Consider the following 19,568-nt stretch of genomic DNA (forward strand, 5'->3'; position numbering starts at 1 on the left):
CTTTTAAAATTCAAGCAAAGCCTATTGTAAAGTAATGTGTTTAAAGTGGCACACATCAAAGAATGAATGGTTTAAAAATTATAACTCTTAATATCTTATTACTGTCAGTTTCATAGGGGAGAGGAGATGCCGCGAAGAATCTTAAAAGGAAAACATAAAATCAAAATAAAAAGAGGTCCAGTTAATGTAGGCTTTCTTTTGCTTTATCTTCTTTTTAAATACTTTTCCTGGGAATCACCATCTGTGTTAGTGACTTGAACAGTTATGTAACTTCCAAATCCTTCCCCGCTTCCCCCCGACCTTGAGCTTTAGGTTTATCCTAAGGGCCATACCCGCTGTCTGTTCATGGATGGCTCAGGCAGCAAGCAGTCAGGCCCGTCACACCCCCAGCTCTTCCCCACTCTGGGCCCTGTCTTGGCAGGACTATCTTCCTGTCCCTGGTCCCACCCTCCCCCGACCGTCTAATGATGACATTCCGTGGTGTGTGGCTCCAGGATGTTTCCCGAGCTGCCATTCTCCTAGTCCAGGCTGGCTTGGCCATCACCAGAGGGTCCTCTGGGGAGAACCCAGCCTCTTACTTCTCCCTCCAGGCTCTCCCCATCTCAGTCCACCCTCTGCTGCCAACAGGCCGGCCCCCAGGTCTGCCCCACAGGCTCAGCAGGCTTCCTCTCCCCATAGAATTCAACTTCAGAAAGGATGAAAAAGCTAAGATATGTGGTATCATATTAATAACTTATTAGAAGTATTATCTGTGGATCTTCACAAAAATGTCTAATTAATTTTCAGTATGTCAGAATCCTGAGTATTTTTAACACTAAATGGCAAATGGGTGATCTACTTTATTAAGATTATCTGATATGTTCTGTAGTTTTTAAGCCCCTCCTAAGAAATATGCAAATATTCAAGGAAGCATAGTTGTTTGTAATTTTTTAAGACAAGTTTCTGTAGCAAATTAACCAAATTCATAAGGAAATAAATATGTATCAGTGAACTGTGATTTCTTTTCAAAAGTTGAGTGAGGAATGAGCTGTAATAATAATAATAATAAAACCCTTATTTGTGACGGTTTCCTTGTTCTTTTATTAAAGAACAGTTCTTTTCTTAAAGATGGAAAATATGGCTGAGCAAATGCCCTGGTGGTCCAGTGGTTAGGACTCTGCTTTCACTGCCAAGGGAGAGCCAGGGTTCAATTTCCTGGTGGAGGAACTATTAATAAATAGGAGGCTCTGAACAGGTAAAAAGTTTTAAACAAGATTTCTCTACTTAGTATCAACTAGAGAGAATGGTTCTTATGGGTGAATCTAAAATGGTATTCGATTGGCTTTTTTTCAACACTCATCACATTCTTCCATAACCAGAAGTGACTGGCCTGGGTACACTTTTCCTCTGGATGAAATAAACAGATCCAAACTTGTAAGATCCTTTTTGTGGTCATCACAGCTTTATGAGGGTTAGGGAAGGTCAATACACATTCTCAACCAATTTTTGACAGTTCTGAAAAACTCTGTGAAAATCACTTGCCTCCTCCTTTAATAGAGCCTGAAATAAATACCAAGAAAGTCTTTTACTGGAAGCTCATTTTTATTTCACACAACAGTTTCTTGTAAAGTTCATCTATAGGATGAATTACAGCTCGTTCATTGCAGGGCACCGGAACAACTGAAGACTCCGATTTGACTGTATAGCAGCAGTGTTCTTCCCGCAGGCGTGAACTTTACACTTCGGAAATGTCACCAAGGAGCTGAGGCAGAAACGGACCATTCCAATCGTTAGGGGAGCCATGTTTATAAAGCAGAAAGTAAGACAGAGATGTGCAAATCACAGCGCAGAACTTGGAAAGGCCTTTCATAGAAAACTGGCAAATACCACAGGAAAGGAGACGGTTTCTGAATTGACTTATGAAAACAAAGGAACTGATCTAGATGCTTGGTGTTTATTATACTGTGTTAGAATCCTTTTAACTAATGCATTGATTAATGAACATAGGATCCTTATAGGATGAAGCATTTGTGTCAGACATGGGATCAGTAGTCAGTGAACTTGATTGTCACAGAAGACAAGAAAACATATAGAAATGTAATCAACCTGTGAACATGATGTGAACATGAGGATTTTGACAGTGTGGGTGTCTAGAAGCCTCAGAGTTCTTAACTAAAAAATAGTCATGAAAGAGACTGATTTTGAATCAAGATAGAAAGGGATTGAAGACTACTTTTTTGCAGATAAAAAAGGTGACTAATACTGTATGTGTATGGATCTGTGGGACCAAATATATTAATTTTGGAGGGAGAATGGTATTTGGGATGCAACAGACAGATTCGCCTGACTGGTGTGCAAAGCAAGAATGGTTATGACCTGTTTGACAGGAGTGACTTACTCATGCAATCATTTTTATTTGGTTCCTATGATAAGAGGGCATCAATTAGAAGTCGTTAGATTGATTCAAACATACCATCAAAAAGGAAAGTCATGAGGGACAGACAGGATTAGGGAGGAATAGCTAAAACTGGTACCTTCATGAAAATTCAGTTCATGTACTGTATGTGGATATATGGCTGTTGAAGTTAGTATTTGTGGCTAAAGGGTAAGTGAGTAAGTGGTATTTGTTTGCTGAAAAAAATCCACATACCTCTGTCGACATGCACACAGCGTATCCACTTCTGCACTGCTTTATCTTAAGTTTTGAAACCATCTGTTAAATTCCTTCAGAACTCTCAGTGCATGCAGCAGGCTTATATCTTTTTGGTCTTGGAACTTGTATGTTTTTGAACAGCACACAAATATACACACATAGACACACACACACCTACGCACACTGTTTCCAGCAGGACCACAGTGTACGGTTGTGCAGAATGTGCATGGTGTAAGCATGCAGGGCCCATTCATTGCATGAACCCCATAGATTTATATGATTCTTATGCAGTTTTCCAGCAGATGACAATAAGTGCCTTAAGGAAGGTGTGTTTTCTGTTGTACACAAACATAGGTTGGAACATGTACAACATGTGTACACCGTGTACACAAACATGTTGTACCAACATGTTGTACCCATGGGTCAGCTGTGGCCTTGGACGGTTACCTTGCTCACGCTCTTCCCTCCTCACGCGGTCATCCCGAGCTCTGCATTAGGCCTCTCTGAGAATCCAGGAATGAAACAGAGTGAGGTTCAGAGCTGGGGTAGGCATCAGAAGAAACAACACCTGTCCCTGAGTGGCTGAGCTGGGCCTGAGACTCAGCCTGCACGATCCAGGGGTCTGGTGTCTGGGCCAAAAGCATCGCTGGTGAGATGCCTGTTACACATGTGAGTACATGGCTCCATAAAGCTCTTTAGGTCAAAGGCCCCCAGCCATGGGTGAATATCCAGAACGTCTTCAGTGGTATGTTATCCTGCTTCCCTTAGGTCTGGCTGTCAGAAACCGCAGTCTTTCTCTCCTAAGAATCAAGGGTAGACTGTCCTGCAGGAAGAGAATTCCAAAGAGCCAACGGAGTTTCTGGGATATTCATGCCTTCCTGTGATAACCTTCTTTTAAGTTATTATGTTGTTTTTCAGTCGCTAAGCTATGTCTAACTCTTTGTGGCCCCATGGACTGCAGCACGCCAGGCTTCCCTGTCCTTCACTATCTGTATTTGACATAAAAGCAAAAGAATATATGTCATCTGCATAAATTGTGCTACATAGCAACATTAACTGACTCTTTAGCTTAAAAATAGAGCCTCCTTAGAACCTCTGCATCTAACTGTTTGCTTCTCATTTTATTCCCCTGCCTCTAGGACTGAGATCACCAGTATCCTAAGTTTCTATGGATATTTGTCCTGTTTTTCTCTTCTTTCTTCATTTAAGTGGTTTTAACATATATGTATGCTTTAATTCCCTTTTGCCGGTTTTTCAGTGTTATAAAATCATATCGTAGTTCTCTACTGCGACTTGAGTTTTTCACTCAATTCTGTATTTTCACAATTCGTTATTGTTTCGTTCATAATCACTGGAGGAAGGTGTGTTTTTGAAACCATCTGTTAAATTCCTTCAGAACTCTCAGTGCATGCAGCATGCCTATATCTTTTTGGTCCTGGAACTTGTTATCTGTCTGTTTTCTGCTCAGTAGATATTTAGGTTGTTTCTGCGTTTTTCTCTCTTATTCTTTTGTCAACAATGCTGCTAAGAACATTTCGGTACATATTTCCTGGCACCCCCAGGGAAGACTTTCTGTAGGAGTGCATGTCTCCTAGTGCCCCCAGGGAAGAATTTCTCTAGGTGTGTGTATCTCCTGGCGCCCCCAGGGAAAAAGTTCTCCGGCAGTGTGCTTCTCGCTCTTCTGCTGCAGTATGAAATGTATTTTACATTGTGGACACAGTCAAACACACACCTGTGAATTCACAAGAGCTTGTGTATGTAAACTAAAACAAAAACTACACAGTCCTCACCTTCTAACTTAAAATGTATTTGAATGTTTTAGTTTCTTTGTGTGTGTGTGTGTTTGTGTGTGCATGCACCCAGTTGTATCCAACTCTTTGTGACCCCATGGACTATAGTCTGCTGGGCTCCTCTGTCCCTGGGACTCTCCAGGCAAGAATACTGGAGTGGGATGCCATTTATCCCTCTAGGGGACCTTCCTGACCCAGGGATCAAACCCACATCTCTTAGGTCTCCTGCATTGGCAGGCAGGTTCTTTACCACTAATACTCCTTACTAGTCTTAAGACCGGAGAAGGCAATGGTACCCCACTCCGGTACTCTTGCCTGGAAAATCCCATGGATGGCAGAGCCTGGTAGACTGCAGTCCATGGGGTCGCACAGAGTCAGACACAACTGAAGTGACTTAACATAGCATAGCATAGCATAGTCTTAAGACCCAAGGGCCCAACCTGCATTCTAAAAAAACATTCCTCTTTTTTTGTGGCATCTTTGTCAGGTTTTGGTATTAGGGTGATGGTGGCCTCATAGAATGAGTTTGGAAGTTTACCTTCCTCTGCAATTTTCTGGAAGAGTTTGAGTAGGACAGGTGTTAGCTCTTCTCTAAATTTTTGGTAGAATTCAGCTGTGAAGCCGTCTGGACCTGGACTCTTGTTTGCTGGAAGATTTCTGATTACAGTTTCAATTTCGTGCTTGTAATTGGTCTGTTAAGATTTTCTATTTCTTCCTGGTTCAGTTTGGGAAAGTTGTACTTTTCTAAGAATTTGTCCATTTCTTCCACATTGTCCATTTTATTGGCATATAATTGCTCATAGTAGTCTCTTATGATCCTTTGTATTTCTGTGTTGTCTGTTGTGATTTCTCCATTTTCATTTCTAATTTTATTGATTTGATTTTTCTCCCTTTGTTTCTTGATGAGTCTGGCTAATGGTTTGTCAATTTTATTTATCCTCTCGAAGAACCAGCTTTTGGCTTTGTTGATTTTTGCTATGGTCTCTTTTGTTTCTTTTGCATTTATTTCTGCCCTAATTTTTAAGATTTCTTTCTTTCTACTAACCCTGGGGTTCTTCATTTCTTCCTTTTCTAGTTGCTTTAGGTGTAGGGTTAGGTTATTTATTTGACTTTTTTTCTTGTTTCTTGAGATATGCCTGTATTGCTATGAACCCTACACTTAGCACTGCTTTTACTGTGTCCCACAAGTTTTTGGTTGTTGTGTTTTCATTTTCATTCATTTCTATGCATATTTTGATTTCTTTTTTGATTTCTTCTGTGATTTGTTGGTTATTCAGCAGCATGTTATTCAGCCTCCATATGTTAGAATTTTTAATAGTTTTTCTCCTGTAATTGAGATCTAATCTTACTGCGTTGTGGTCAGAAAATATGCTTGGAATGATTTCAATTGTTTTGAATTTACCAAGGCTAGATTTATGTGCAGGATGTGATCTATCCTGGAGAAGGTTCCATGTGCACTTGAGAAAAAGGTGAAATTCATTGTTTTGGGGTGAAATGTCCTATAGATACCAATTAGGTCTAACTGGTCTATTGTATCATTTAAAGTTTGTGTTTCCTTGTTAATTTTCTGTTTAGTTGATCTATCCATAGGTGTGAGTGGGGTATTAAAGTCTCCCACTATCATTGTGTTATTGTTAATTTCCCCTTTCATACTTGTTAGCATTTGTCTTACATATTGCGGTGCTCCTATGTTGGGTGCATATATATTTATAATTGTTATATCTTCTCGGATTGATCGTTTGATCATTATGTAGGCCAATATCACTGATGAACATAGATGCAAAAATCCTTAACAAAATTCAAGCAATCAGAATCCAACAATACATTAAAAAGATCATACATCATGACTAAGTGGGCTTTATCCAAGGGATGCAAGGATTCTTCAATATCCACAAATCAATCAATGTAATACACCACATTAACAAATTGAAAAATAAAAGCCATATGATTATCTCAATAGATGCAGAGAAAGCCTTTGACAAAATTCAACATCCATTTATGATAAAAACTCTCCAGAAAGCAGGAATAGAAGGAACATACCTCAACATAATAAAAGCTATATATGACAAACCCACAGCAAACATTATCCTCAATGGTGAAAAATTGAAAGCATTTCCCCTAAAGTCAGGAGCAATACAAGGGTGCCCACTTTCACCACTGCTATTCAACATAGTTTTGAAAGTTTTGGCCGCAGCAGTCAGAGAAGAAAAAGAAAGAAAAGGAATCCAAATTAGAAAGGAAGAAGTAAAACTCTCACTGTTTACAGATGGCATGATCCTCTACATAGAAAACCCTAAAGACTCCACCAGAAAATTACTAGAGATAATCAATGAATATAGTAAAGTTGCAGGATATAAAATCAACACACAGAAATCCCTTGCATTCCTATACACTAATAATGAGAAAATAGAGAAATTAAGGAAACAATTCCATTCGCCATTGCAATGAAAAGAATAAAATACTTAGGAATATATCTACCTAAAGAAACAAAAGACCTATATATAGAAAATGATAAAAACTTGGTGAAAGAAATCAAAGAGGACACTAATAGATGGAGAAATATATCATGTTCATGGATCGAAAGAATCAATATAGTGAAAATGAGCAATCTGTAGATTCAATGCAATCCCTATCAAGCTACCAACGGTATTTTTCACAAAACTAGAACAAATAAATTCACAATTTTTATGGAAATACAAAAAACCTTGAATAGCCAAAGCAATCTTGAGAAAGAATGGAACTGGAGGAATCAACCTGCCTGACTTCAGGCTCTACTACAAAGCCACAGTTATCAAGACAGTATGGTACTGGCACAAAGACAGAAATATAGATCAATGGAACAAAATAGAAAGCCCAGAGATAAATCCATGCACCTATGGACACCTTATCTTTTACAAAGGAGGCAAGAATATACAATGGAGAAAAGACAATCTCTTTAACAAGTGGTGCTAGGGAAAACTGGTCAACCACTTGTAAAAGAATGAAACTAGAACACTTTCTAACACCATACACAAAAATAAACTCAAAATGGATTAAAGATCTAAACGTAAGACCAGAAACTATAAAACTCCTAGAGGAGAACATAGGCAAAACCCTCTCTGACATAAATCACAGCAGGATCCTCTGTGACCCACCTCCCAGAATATTGGAAATAAAAGCAAAAATAAACAAATGGGACCTAATTAAAATTAAAAGCTTCTGCACAACAAAGGAAACTATAAGAGAGGTGAAAAGACAGCTTTCAGAATGGGAGAAAATAATAGCAAATGAAGCAACTGACAAACAACTAATCTCAAAAAAATACAAGCAGCTCCTGTAGCTCAATTCCAGAAAAATAAATGACCCAATCAAAAAATGGGCCAAAGAACTAAACAGACATTTCTCCAAAGAAGACATACAGATGGCTAACAAACACATGAAAAGATGCTCAACATCATTCATTATCAGAGAAATGCAAATCAAAACCACAGTGAGGTACCATTTCACGCCAGTCAGAATGGCTGCTATCCAAAAGTCTACAAGCAATAAATGCTGGAGAGGGTGTGGAGAAAAGGGAACCCTCTTACACTGTTGGTGGGAAGGCAAACTAGTACAGCCACTATGGAGAACAGTGTGGAGATTCCATAAAAAACTGGAAATAGAAATGCCATACAACCCAACAATCCCACTGCTGGGCATATACACCAAGGAAACCAGAATTGAAAGAGACATGTGTACCCCACTGTTCATCGCAGCACTGTTTATAATAGCCAGGACATGGAAGCAACCTAGATGTCCATCAGTAGATGAATGGATAAGAAAGCTGTGGTACATATACACAATGGAATATTACTCAGTCATTAAAAAGAATACATTTGAATCAGTTCTAATGAGGTGGATGAAACTGGAGCCTATTATACAGAGTGAAGTAAGCCAGAAAGAAAAACACCAATACAGTATACTAATGCATATATATGGAATTTAGAAAGATGGTAACGATAACCCTGTATGCGAGACAGCAAAAGGGACACAGACATATAGAACAGTCTTTTGGACTCTGTGGGAGAGGGCGAGGGTGGGATGATTCGGGAGAATGGCATTGAAACATGTATAATATCATATGTGAAACAAATCGCCAGTCCAGGTTCAATGCATGATATAGGATGCTCAGGCCTGGTGCACTGGGATGACCCAGAGGGATGGTATAGGGAGGGAGGTGGGAGGGGATTTCAGGATGGGGAACATGTGTATACCTGTGGCGTATTCATGTTGATTTATGGCAAAACCAATACAATATTGTAAAGTAATTAACCTCCAATTAAAATAAATAAATTTATATTTAAAAAATTAAAATAAAATAAAAGACACTCCTCTAAGTCAGAGTTTCTCAGACTTTAATGTGCAAAGGAAGATTCGGTGTCTGGCCATCGGAGGTGGGGCCCGAGCATCTGTATTTCTAAATGAGCTGCCAGGTGTTACCAGTGCTGACTTTTCACCCCTTGTAATAGGCAACATGTGGGCTCAACCTTTCTGCTCCTTGGTAGGGAATGCGTAAAGTAAACTACAGTTAACTTCCTTAATGGAATTTGATCTGCATATATGATACATGTATACATTTGATATAGATCAGTTAAAATGATCTATATGATCCATCTGTAGGTCTAAGCCAGATCTATGAATTTCAACTTGGCTGATGTGGAACCCATCAATCTGCAGAGAATGGTAGCATTTGTGTAAAATTTTAGGCATCCTGGACACTTGTAATAAAAGTACAAAACCATGTCTGAGAGTGATGTATAATAACCTTGAGTTAGCCTACAGGACCCTGGAAAGGATTTATATCAGCAGTATTTTATTTCTTTAATCAAAAGTGCTCTGAGGCAAAACACCAATGTTAATATTTGATATTAGTAGGTACACAGGCGACTGTTTTATGTTGTACTTTTCAATGTGTTTTTTTAACTTATTACTTGAAATTTTAAAAACCTTAAATTAACACCAGAAAAGAACACTTTGTATTTGAAAGAAGGACATCTTTCAACCACTGTTGGACTTCTAGCTTTATTCTGAAAAGTTAATCAATTCAGGCAGAATAAATTATGAGAAACATTACTGTCAGTGAGTCTATTATCAATGCCCAACACTTCTTTATTGTGGAAGATTGTCAATTGTGAATCATTTATTCCATCTTTTTTTCCAGCTCCCATTCAACTATTAAGAATATTAAACCTTAAAATTCTTTAAAAGAAAATATTCTAAAAGTTTCGGTGACACTATCCTGAATCGAGACACCAAAAATGACTAACCAAAGGCCAAATTTGTGTTCTTTCACGGTAGGTTTTGTAATGTACAAACCAAAAGCTAAACAGAGCCTGCGCACAGCATGCTCTCTTAGGGTCACCTGAGGCACCGGTAGCTGCCCCTCCAGGCTGTCAGCCATCGCTCACGTTCAGGGTGTGGGTGCAGCCCCACCCTCTTGCCTGAGAGGGTCTGCATTCACACCTTGGTCAGTGTCCTCATCATTTCTTATGTAAGATCATCTTTACATTTCCCATAAAACATGAATAGAAATTCCTGCTTTCATCTGTAATCAAATTAGATTGATCAATAGGATTGATACATGGAGAGTCCAGTTCCCAGCAAGGTTACTTACCTTTAGGATTTAGGCTGAGTACAAACCAGCACCTGTAATACAGAAAAGATATGGTAAAGAACGCATCCATCCTAAACCAAGAAATATGGGAGGAATTTGCCTCTATGTGAGGCCTGGCATGGCTGCCCTTTCCTTCGTTATTCAACAAGACTGTTTCTCAGCTATTGATTTAGTACTATTTTTGTTTTTGTTTTGTTGTTGTTGTTTAATTGCTAAGTCTTACCCAACTCTTTATGACCCCATGGACTGTAGCCTGCCAGACTCCTCTGTCCATGGGATTTCCTAGGCAAGAATACTGGAGTGGGTTGCTAGTTCCTTCTCCAGGGGCTCTTCCTGACCAGGAGATCGAACCCGGGTCTCCTGCATTATAGGCAGATTCTTTACCGTCTGAGCCACCAGGGAAGCCGAAACTATGGAAAATAGCAGCTAATTCAAAAACTATAGCTCTGTCGCTTACAAACAGTGCTCCTGTGCCTGGAATCTTTGTTGCTTGTGTGTTAGTCATTCAGTCGTTTCCAACTTTTTGTGATCCCATGGACTGTAGCATGCCAGGTTCCTCTGTGCATGGAATTTTCCAAGCAAGAATATTGGAGTGGATTGCCGTTTCCTACTCCAGGGATCTTCCCAAGGCAGGGATCAAACCTGGGTCTTTTGAAGTGCAGGCATATTCTTTACTGTCTGTGTCTTTGCTGCTTAGGAATATTAAATAAGTGGGAAGGCCAACATAGCATCAGTTAAACCAGCCTTTGTTCTGATTTAACTGTATACCAAAGTAAATAAAGCTGTTGCTTTATTGTTTTGTCACCTGCTTTTGTGTGACTGGCGAGGCAGAAGTTTAGTAGCTAAAGATGCCAGAAGGGACCCACCCTGCCATTCTGGGTGTCAGTCCTTTTATTGCAATAGACCTCTGGAAAGTCCGTGAAGAGGCAGAAAAGAGAAACCTGTTAGCAGGAGCCTCGGTTTGTAATCTGTGTTTTTGATTATCAATGACAGGATTCTAAAATTACACCCAGATGTATCTCACAGGTTCTGAAATTGAGTTTCTGAAAAAGCAGTGTAGTTGTAATGAAAGGTAAAGGGCAGGGTTCCAGAGAAACGAGCTGTGAATTGAACCTGCAATGGAAATTGATCCTATCACTCAGTTTCTGCCCTTATCCGTGGAAGAACAGGACTGGCTATATGAGGAGGCGGGGTCCCCGGTTAAATAGGATTGCCAGAGTGCTGGAGGCCAGAACCAGCTCACTGGTCCCTCAGGTCAGGGCTGCAAGTGTCAGGTGTCTGCTTGAAACCTGACTCGAAGTGGCAGAAAGAGAACAGAGGGGAAGATGCTGCCAGTGGTGCTGGCAGAGAAACCAGTGAGAACTCCCTGCTGAAGCTTCAGGCATGACAGCCACCACGCCCCTCAGGGATACTGCTCTGGTCACTTATTGTGAGCCCATGGGCCCAGAATGGGCCCCCTGGCCTCGTGACTTGTGCCAATGATGCCTTCCAGTACCCATTCTGCTGAGGGCCAAGGGATTGTGAAGAGAAGTTACTGGCCTTGGAATCCACACAAGTCCTCCAAAACATCTTTAGGATCATGAGAAAAGATAGACATATATTCCCTACTACCCTGTCATCTGGCTTCCTTGGTGGCTCAGATGGTAAAGAAAGTGAAGTGAAGTCACTCAGTCATGTCTGACTCTTTGCAACCCCATGGACTATATCCTACCAGGCTCCTCTGTCCATGGAATTTTCCAGGCAAGAGTACTGGAGTGGGTTGCCATTTCCTTCTCCAGGGAATCTTCCCGACCCAGGGATTGAACCCAGGTCTCCCGCACTGCAGGCAGACGCTTTACCCTCTGAGTAAAGAATTGCTCACTTCATTGCTGTGTGCGGGCTTTCTCTGGTTTGGGAGAGCAGGGGCTACTCTCTGGTTGTGGTGTGGGGGCTTCTCATTGCAGCAGTTTCTCTTGTTGTAGTGCATGGGCTCTAGGCACGTGGGCTTCAGTAGTTGCAGCACATGGGCTCAGTAGTTGAGGCACAGATACTAATCAGGTGTGGTTTGCTGGACCTAGAGCACACAGGCTTCAGTATTTGTGGTGCACCGGCTCAGTAGTTGTGGTGCACGGGCTTAGTTGCTCTGAGGCACGTGGAATCTTCCCGGACCAGGGATTGAACCCATGTCGCCTGAATTGGCAGGTGGATTCTTATCCACTGCTCCACCAGGGAAGTCCAAAATTAAAATATTTAGGAAAAGAAATATTCTGTTTGGAAAAGCTTCTGCAAGATGGTTTTGTTTGCACTGATCAGGAACAAGATGCAAACCAGTCTGGACAACCCTGCTTCCATTTAAGACTCAGGACTCACACAGCCTCCATCTCTGGTCTCTTAATACCATTCGTGACAATCGGGGTTCTGGGGACTTGGTCGTAGAGGTGGTTGTCTGTGCTAGGCTTAGCTATTTGACTTGGTGAGTTTACAGGAAGTCATCACTTTACCATGATGGGATTCTGAGAGGTAATAACAGACGGGAAGAGAGCATGTACTTCAAGACAGCTTGACCAGTAGACAGAGCCTTCGTTGTTTTATCCTGGGGCTTAAATTCACAAGTGTTTGTTCTTGGCTAAGGAGTATTAAAATGATGCAGGCTTACTTCTGCAGGAGAAAATAGTTTTTCTAGTGAAATTAAGTTATTACTGCACTGCTTGTTGAAATTAATATCTGAAGCATTTAGTCATTTAGTAAGTAAAATTGATGAAAACCTTGGAAAAGTGCTTTAGAACAGTCCTTGTGGAGACTTGTGATTAATTGGGAAAGGAGTGTAGATGCACATTAATCTGTTTATATAAGGGATCTGGATTGTATTAGAAGTTTTGTAAGCATTCAACTAATGAAGCATTATATAAAATTAGACATTGCCTTTAGATGGTCAAAATTCACTAGACTGGAAAACACTTTCAATGTTATCACTAGGTAACTTATTTGTGATATTTTCCCAAACACTAGTAATTTAAATACGAAAAAACTGATTCAGTAAAATGGAACGTTCCATGATTCTCATGGATTCTCAGGATTCTCCAGGGAGATTTTTCCTCACTTGTCCTTGGTTCCTAGAGTTATTACAGGACAGAGTAGTGTGAATGGTCATGATTAACCTTGTGTTAGGGTTTGAACAGATAGATAACTGGCAGATAAACCCCGTTTCACAAATGCAAACCCAGAACATTATTTCACAGGAATTGTTTCATTTGTTGAAGACCACAAGGAAAGGGGTTTCCCTAAGTTCTCTCTAGGCCCTAAATAATGGAGAAAACAAGGGATTTACACACAATGAAAAGCAAGATATGAACATCAGTGATAATCCAGACAGGGTTCTTCTGGTGGCTAAAAAGTATAGGTGTGGTTGTCTGGAAAACCAAGGCTGGGGAATGTGGCCTGGGACCCAGCTTCCATGGAATCAGAGGGAGTAGGGGGAAGGGTTCTTCCCAGCACTTTTGTCCCAAGGTTACATTCACAGGACTTTATTCTAGTTTACATCCCTTGATCTTGTTTCTGGTGGAGTTCTACAGGTCTTAACGTGTGGTTTTTTAAAAAATCTGATTCTCTATTTTGGTGGACACTCTACAGTAGAGTGGCAACAGCATATGTTTCATTGTCAAACATACAAATTCAGAGCCACAGTCAATCCTTGACCTTGGGCAACTTGTTGACCGCATCATGGTCACAATGTTTTCATTTCCATCTTGGGAAAAACTGGATTGTTAAGGAGTGGAGATTATATATACCAAACAAACCATACATAGGAAGTGCACACACAGGACATGGTTGCTGTTATTTCTCCAGTTTTCATGGGTATTTCCCCTTTCCAATTATAGATCTCTTTATAGATCATAAATGGTAACCACCTTTAGGAAAACAAAAATCAAAATATATGGATCAATTGAACGTATGGATATACTAAAGTAAATATTTTAGATTAGGTGCTCCCCAAACCCATAAAAGGTAAACTTCTTAGAAAGATGCAAGGTACATCATAGGGCTCAGTATATGTTTTATAATTAGTTATTATTGTATTTTCATCATATTTCCGTAACTAAGTTTAAGCTTTCTCATAAATAACAAGGTGCTACTGTATGCATGGGGTACTATATTCAATATCCTGTGAGAAACCATAATGGAAGAGAATATCAAAATAAAATATATATGTATAACTAAATCACATTTCTATACGGCAGAGATTACAACATTGTAAATCAACTGTACTTCATTAAAAAATAAATATGCATGAAAAAGCTTTCTCTGTATATATTCTTTCTCTTAAGCCAATCAGAATGCTCATGTTCCTGCAAATCATTTAGATTTCTAAGCTCCAAACTCTGTCCCTGGAGCTTGGGCTGAGGAACAACACTGAGACCTGATCAGGGGTAGGAAAGAATTACTTCAGTAGTGACTGTGTAGAATTCTCTGTAAATCAAAATCTGAAAAGGCTAGAGTTCTGCTCAGAAGTTTATACTCTTTAATCATTGTATTTCATGCTGAATTTGCAAGCTTTTACTTTTATGTTTTCTAATTCCATAATTATGAATTAATTTAAAAAGATAAAAAGTATATGCATCAGTTAGCATGAAGATTCGTTTTGTGTATCAGAACCCCAGAGGAAAGAGCCTTAAACAAAAGCACTGTATTTCCCTCTAATGAAAATTTGGGGAGTAGACCATTCAGGGCTCGTACGGTAGCCCAGTGATTACCAGGAAACCCATTTCTGTGTTCTCATTGCTTTGAATCCTTCATGTTTAAGTGCATCATGGTCCATCATGGCTGCATGAGTGCAAGCTGTCCTAAGTCGAGCTAACAGGACAGAAGGAGGAACAAAGATGGGGAGCCCCTTCCTCTCAAGGAGACCCCCCGGAAGCCATTCCTGACATCTCACCTTGTATGCCATCCACCAAAACTTGGGTTCAAGGATCAGACTTCACTGCTTAAGAGGATGGAAACTGTAGTCTTTATTCTGGGTGGCGTTATGCCCAGCTAAGTGTTAGAGAGTTTATTCATATGAAGAAGAGAAAACAAGATATTGGAGACCAATATAATTATCTGTGGCACCTAAGCTTCACCAGAACTTTTATTATCCTTTTCTCTTGTTTTCTTTTTCTTTCTTTTCCTCATTAGATCCCATGCGTGGGCCAAGGAAGCTGGAAGTCGTGGAAGTCAAATCTCGACAGATCACTATCCGCTGGGAGCCCTTTGGGTATAACGTGACCCGTTGCCATAGCTACAATCTCACAGTCCACTACTGTTACAAAGTTGGAGGGCAGGAACAGGTGCGAGAGGAAGTGAGCTGGGACACAGAAAACTCACACCCCCAACACACCATCACCAACCTCTCGCCCTACACCAACGTCAGCGTGAAGCTCATCCTCATGAATCCGGAGGGGCGGAAGGAGAGCCAGGAGCTCGTAGTACAGACGGATGAAGATCGTGAGTACTTTGAAGTGATGTGTTTATGTCAAACATGCAGTCTTTCAAAAATGAAGCTTGTGTTTCTTTCTAACTGAGATCTTTACAATGAAAATGGAAGAAAATTGCTTACCATGTTGAATAATGTGTCTGTGCTGCATCTGCTGAAACGCTGATTAAAAAAGGTGAAGACAATAAAGATACAGAGGCTTGTTTTAACTTTTATGTCATATAATTAGTTTTCTACATACGATAATCCTACATGGCTCTGAACAGTTCTTTGTTCAAATTTTGTCATCATGTTGGGACTGAGGTGTTGTTTGGGTATTAGATTATCTATAGGAAAGACTTATTCATGTGGCATTCTGAAACATTTTTCATAATTCAGATTAAAATTCAGCCCCAGATAGAGGCTGCCTTTGCTCTTCAGCACAGTGCTAAGAAATTACCACATGAAGTCGGTGGTCAAGTAATAGTCATTCTTTTCCATAGGAACAATGTAATTGAATATTACCTCAATAACCAAGACTTCAATAAATAGACTTCTATTAATATGTGTCAGAGTACTTCTGGAGTACTTAGTAGTAGATCATTAGTATTCTAGAAGCCTTGTTAATATGAACAGTGATATTACTGTCTGTTTTATCTTTCTGCCTTGAGGGTTTTTTCAAACTATATGTTAAATTGAAGTCTAGTTAATTTGCAATGCTAGCTTCAGGTGTACTGCAGAGTTATATATATATATATATGTGTGTATGTGTATATATATATATATATATAAGTTTATATATATCATATACTTATATATGATATATATAAAATTCTGCAGTACACCTGAGGCTAACAATGCATATATACATGTATACATACAACTGAATAAATATTAATATAGGTATATATTCTTGTTAAGATTCTTTTCCATCATAGGTTATTGCAAGATATTAAGTGTAGTTCTTATCTATTTTATATACAGTAGTGTGTGTATGTTCATCTCTGCTTCCTACTTTATCTCTTCCCGCTCCCTCCTTCCCCTTTGGTAACATAAGTTTGGTTTCTGTGTCTGGGAGTCTACTTCTGTTTGTCAGTAAGTTCATGTGTATCATTTTTTTTAATTCCACATGTAAGTGATATCATGTGATGTTTGTCTTTGTCTGACTTACTTCGCTTAATATGTTGATAGATTGTTCTTTTCTCTCAGCTTCCACTGCCTACATCCAGATCTCATTATTTTATTCTGAAACTTCTGTAGTAGTTTCTGACCTTTCTTTGTGGTCCCAACTTCTCCCATTCCAGGGCCCCCTACCCACTCACTAAACTTATATGTAAAATACCTTTTTATCACCTCACTGTCTCCACAAGAGCCATCAGTGACTCTCCTTGCCCAAATCTGAATTGTCAAGGTCCTTGCTGTTCCTGGTTCAGACTCTAGAACTGGGAGCCTCTTCTCCCACACAGGGCATCCTGCAGAGCAGTCCTCTGGGCACGGGTCCTGCGTGCACACCCCTCTCATCCTGAGCGCCCCCCACAGTCTGTTCTCCTCTGCACATCCCTCCCACCTGGCTGCCTCCATTCCACCTCCTCCACTACCCTCCAGAGTGCTCCTTACTTTCAGATCCTTCATGAAGCTGTCTCCAACTCTTCCCACTCTTATTCTCCACATTCTCTGACCTTATTGCACTTGACAAGATCTTTAAATGTCTGAGCCTTAATTTCCTTGTCTGAGAAGCAAGAATCGTACAGTTCTTCAGCATTTTAGGGTTAGAAGGCATTTTCATCCAGGGCTGTTTGTGTTTGAAGAGAAGAGTCTTTAATAGGTGAGTGTTATTATTGTTGTTGTAACAGATCAAAGCAACTTCTCTTGACCCTTACTTATTCTCTCATTATATTACACGTAATTTTTCCCTTTTAACTGTAAACTATTTGAGAGAAGAAGCCATCTATTTTTTTTTTCTATAGCAATATGGATGATATTGAGTAGGCAATAAGCACTCAAAATACTTTGTTAGTCATTAATAGAAGAGTAAAGTTTGCTAATAATCTTTTAATTCAGTCTTAAATAGGCAGTAGTTTTCCATCATGCGAGTGGAATGTCAAATTCAGTCTTTCGTAGAGATAAGAGATGTTATGCTGAGGCATGAACCCACTGAAACTTTGGGGTTTCAAATTGACATGAACGGAGAATTCTGTTAAGTGCTATTGAAACATGAGGTTAGAATAAGTTACTTATCCATTAGTGTGTTTATTTATTTATTTATTTTTCAATTTTCTGAATGTTGAGCTTTATTTTTTATTATTATTATTTTTTTACTTTACAATATTGTATTGGTTTTGCCACACATCAACATGAATCTGCCACAGGTGTACACGTGTTCCCAATCCCACCTTCCCCCCCCACACACAGCATCCCTCCAGGTCATCCCAGTGCACCAGCCCCAAGCATCCTGCACTCTGCATCGAACCTAGACTGGCAATTCATTCCTTATATGATAGTATACATGTTTCAATGCCATTCTCCCAAATCATCCCACCCTCTCCCTCTCCCACAGAGTCCAAAAGACAGTTCTATACATCTGTGTCTCTTTTGCTGTCTCACATACAGGGTTATTGTTACCATCTTCCTAAATTCCATATATATGCGTTAGTATAATGTATTGATTTTTTTTTTTTCTGGCTTACTTCACTCTGTATAATCGGCTCCAGTTTCATCCACCTCATTAGAACTGATTCAAATGTATTCTTTTTAATGTCTGAGTAATACTCCATTGTGTATATGTACCACAGCTTTCTTACCCATTCATCTGCTGATGGACATCTAGGTTGCTTCCATGTCCTGGCTATTATAAAAAGTGCTGCGATGAACATACTTATCCATTAGTGTGTTTAAAGTAGCTTGCTAGTCCCTGGAGTTGGGCATGCATGACTTCCAAACAAAAACCTATTGGTTTCATAGCATATCAGCATCCAGTTAATTAGAAAAACTTTGATTTCAAATTATATTTCTAAACAAGAACAAAAGAAAAAAGACTTCAAAAAAGGCAGAAAAGGACAGAAAGAGAAAAATGGATAATACTGAGCTCTAAGAAAAACAATTGAAGTGTCACTATCTGCCACTAATAAAGGCCACAATTCATTGTACATTGTGAGTTTTATTACACTATAATAATTTTGTTTAAATATCATTTGTGAGAAATATGTGGGAAAGATATATCTTTTATTGCTGTTATGAGTGTCACTAGACAGGGCTCAATTCCACAAACTTAGATATATTATGGTTCTATACTCCAAATCATGAGTTTCTACAACTTCTAAAAACCAGTGCCAGACCTAAGTTCCCGTGAAGTGCTATCTTCCTAATTTAACTAACCTCTCTGGTATTTTATTTTAATCACTTGATCTGTTCTTGACCTAAAAGCAATTATATGAATCCCATTTAGGTTTTCCTGTTGTTAACATTTTCATGGTTACAAGGCCTCCAGTACATTGTATTAAGTTTATCCTTTTAAGATACCCTCTGTTCAACATCAATTTGACAATCTCTTTTTAAAATTTTAGTCCCATTTATACTAATTGAATTAAATCAAAGATTTGTTTTTTCTAAGTTTTTGCCCTCCTTGCACCTGTACATAGATTAATGAATGTCAAAGTGTTAGTTGCTCAGTTGTGTCCAACTCTTTGTGACCCCATGGACTGTAGCCAGCCAGGCTCCTCTATCTGTGGGATTCTCCAGGTAAGACTAGAATGTGTAACTATTTCGTTCTCCAGGGGAACTTCTGAACCCAGGCATCGAACCGAGGTCTGCTGCATTGCAGGTGGATTCCTTACTATCTGAGTCACCAGGGAAGCCTCACATAGATTAATACACATTTTGAAGTCAGAAGATTATCATAAAGCAGTAAAACCACACACATCATAATCATCTTGATACTTTTAGGAACTGATGACATAAAAATAAACACTGTCAAGGTCAAGGAGAAGAGGATGAGCTGAGCTTTCTCTGGTTTGGCCCATCATAGTCCAGCTTCTGATTGTGTTGAGCATTTTAGTCTCAGAGCCCAGAATCCAAATTTTCTTGGAA

The 19,568-nt window shown here is 39.5% G+C and overlaps 1 protein-coding gene across 4 annotated transcripts in view; it reads left to right on the forward strand.

Moving 5' to 3' along the window:
- The window catches only part of PTPRM (protein tyrosine phosphatase receptor type M), a 657,213-nt gene that overhangs the window by 362,950 nt on the left and 274,695 nt on the right, over positions 1 to 19,568 (forward strand). For all 4 annotated transcript variants that reach the window (XM_069568623.1, XM_069568625.1, XM_069568624.1 and 1 more), the window contains exon 8: positions 15,206 to 15,514. In XM_069568623.1, the coding sequence (XP_069424724.1) occupies positions 15,206 to 15,514 (309 nt within the window). The remainder of the gene's footprint in view (positions 1 to 15,205; positions 15,515 to 19,568) is intronic.

Source organism: Ovis canadensis, chromosome 23 (genome assembly GCF_042477335.2).
Source record: "Ovis canadensis isolate MfBH-ARS-UI-01 breed Bighorn chromosome 23, ARS-UI_OviCan_v2, whole genome shotgun sequence".
Classification (NCBI taxonomy): domain Eukaryota; kingdom Metazoa; phylum Chordata; class Mammalia; order Artiodactyla; family Bovidae; genus Ovis; species Ovis canadensis.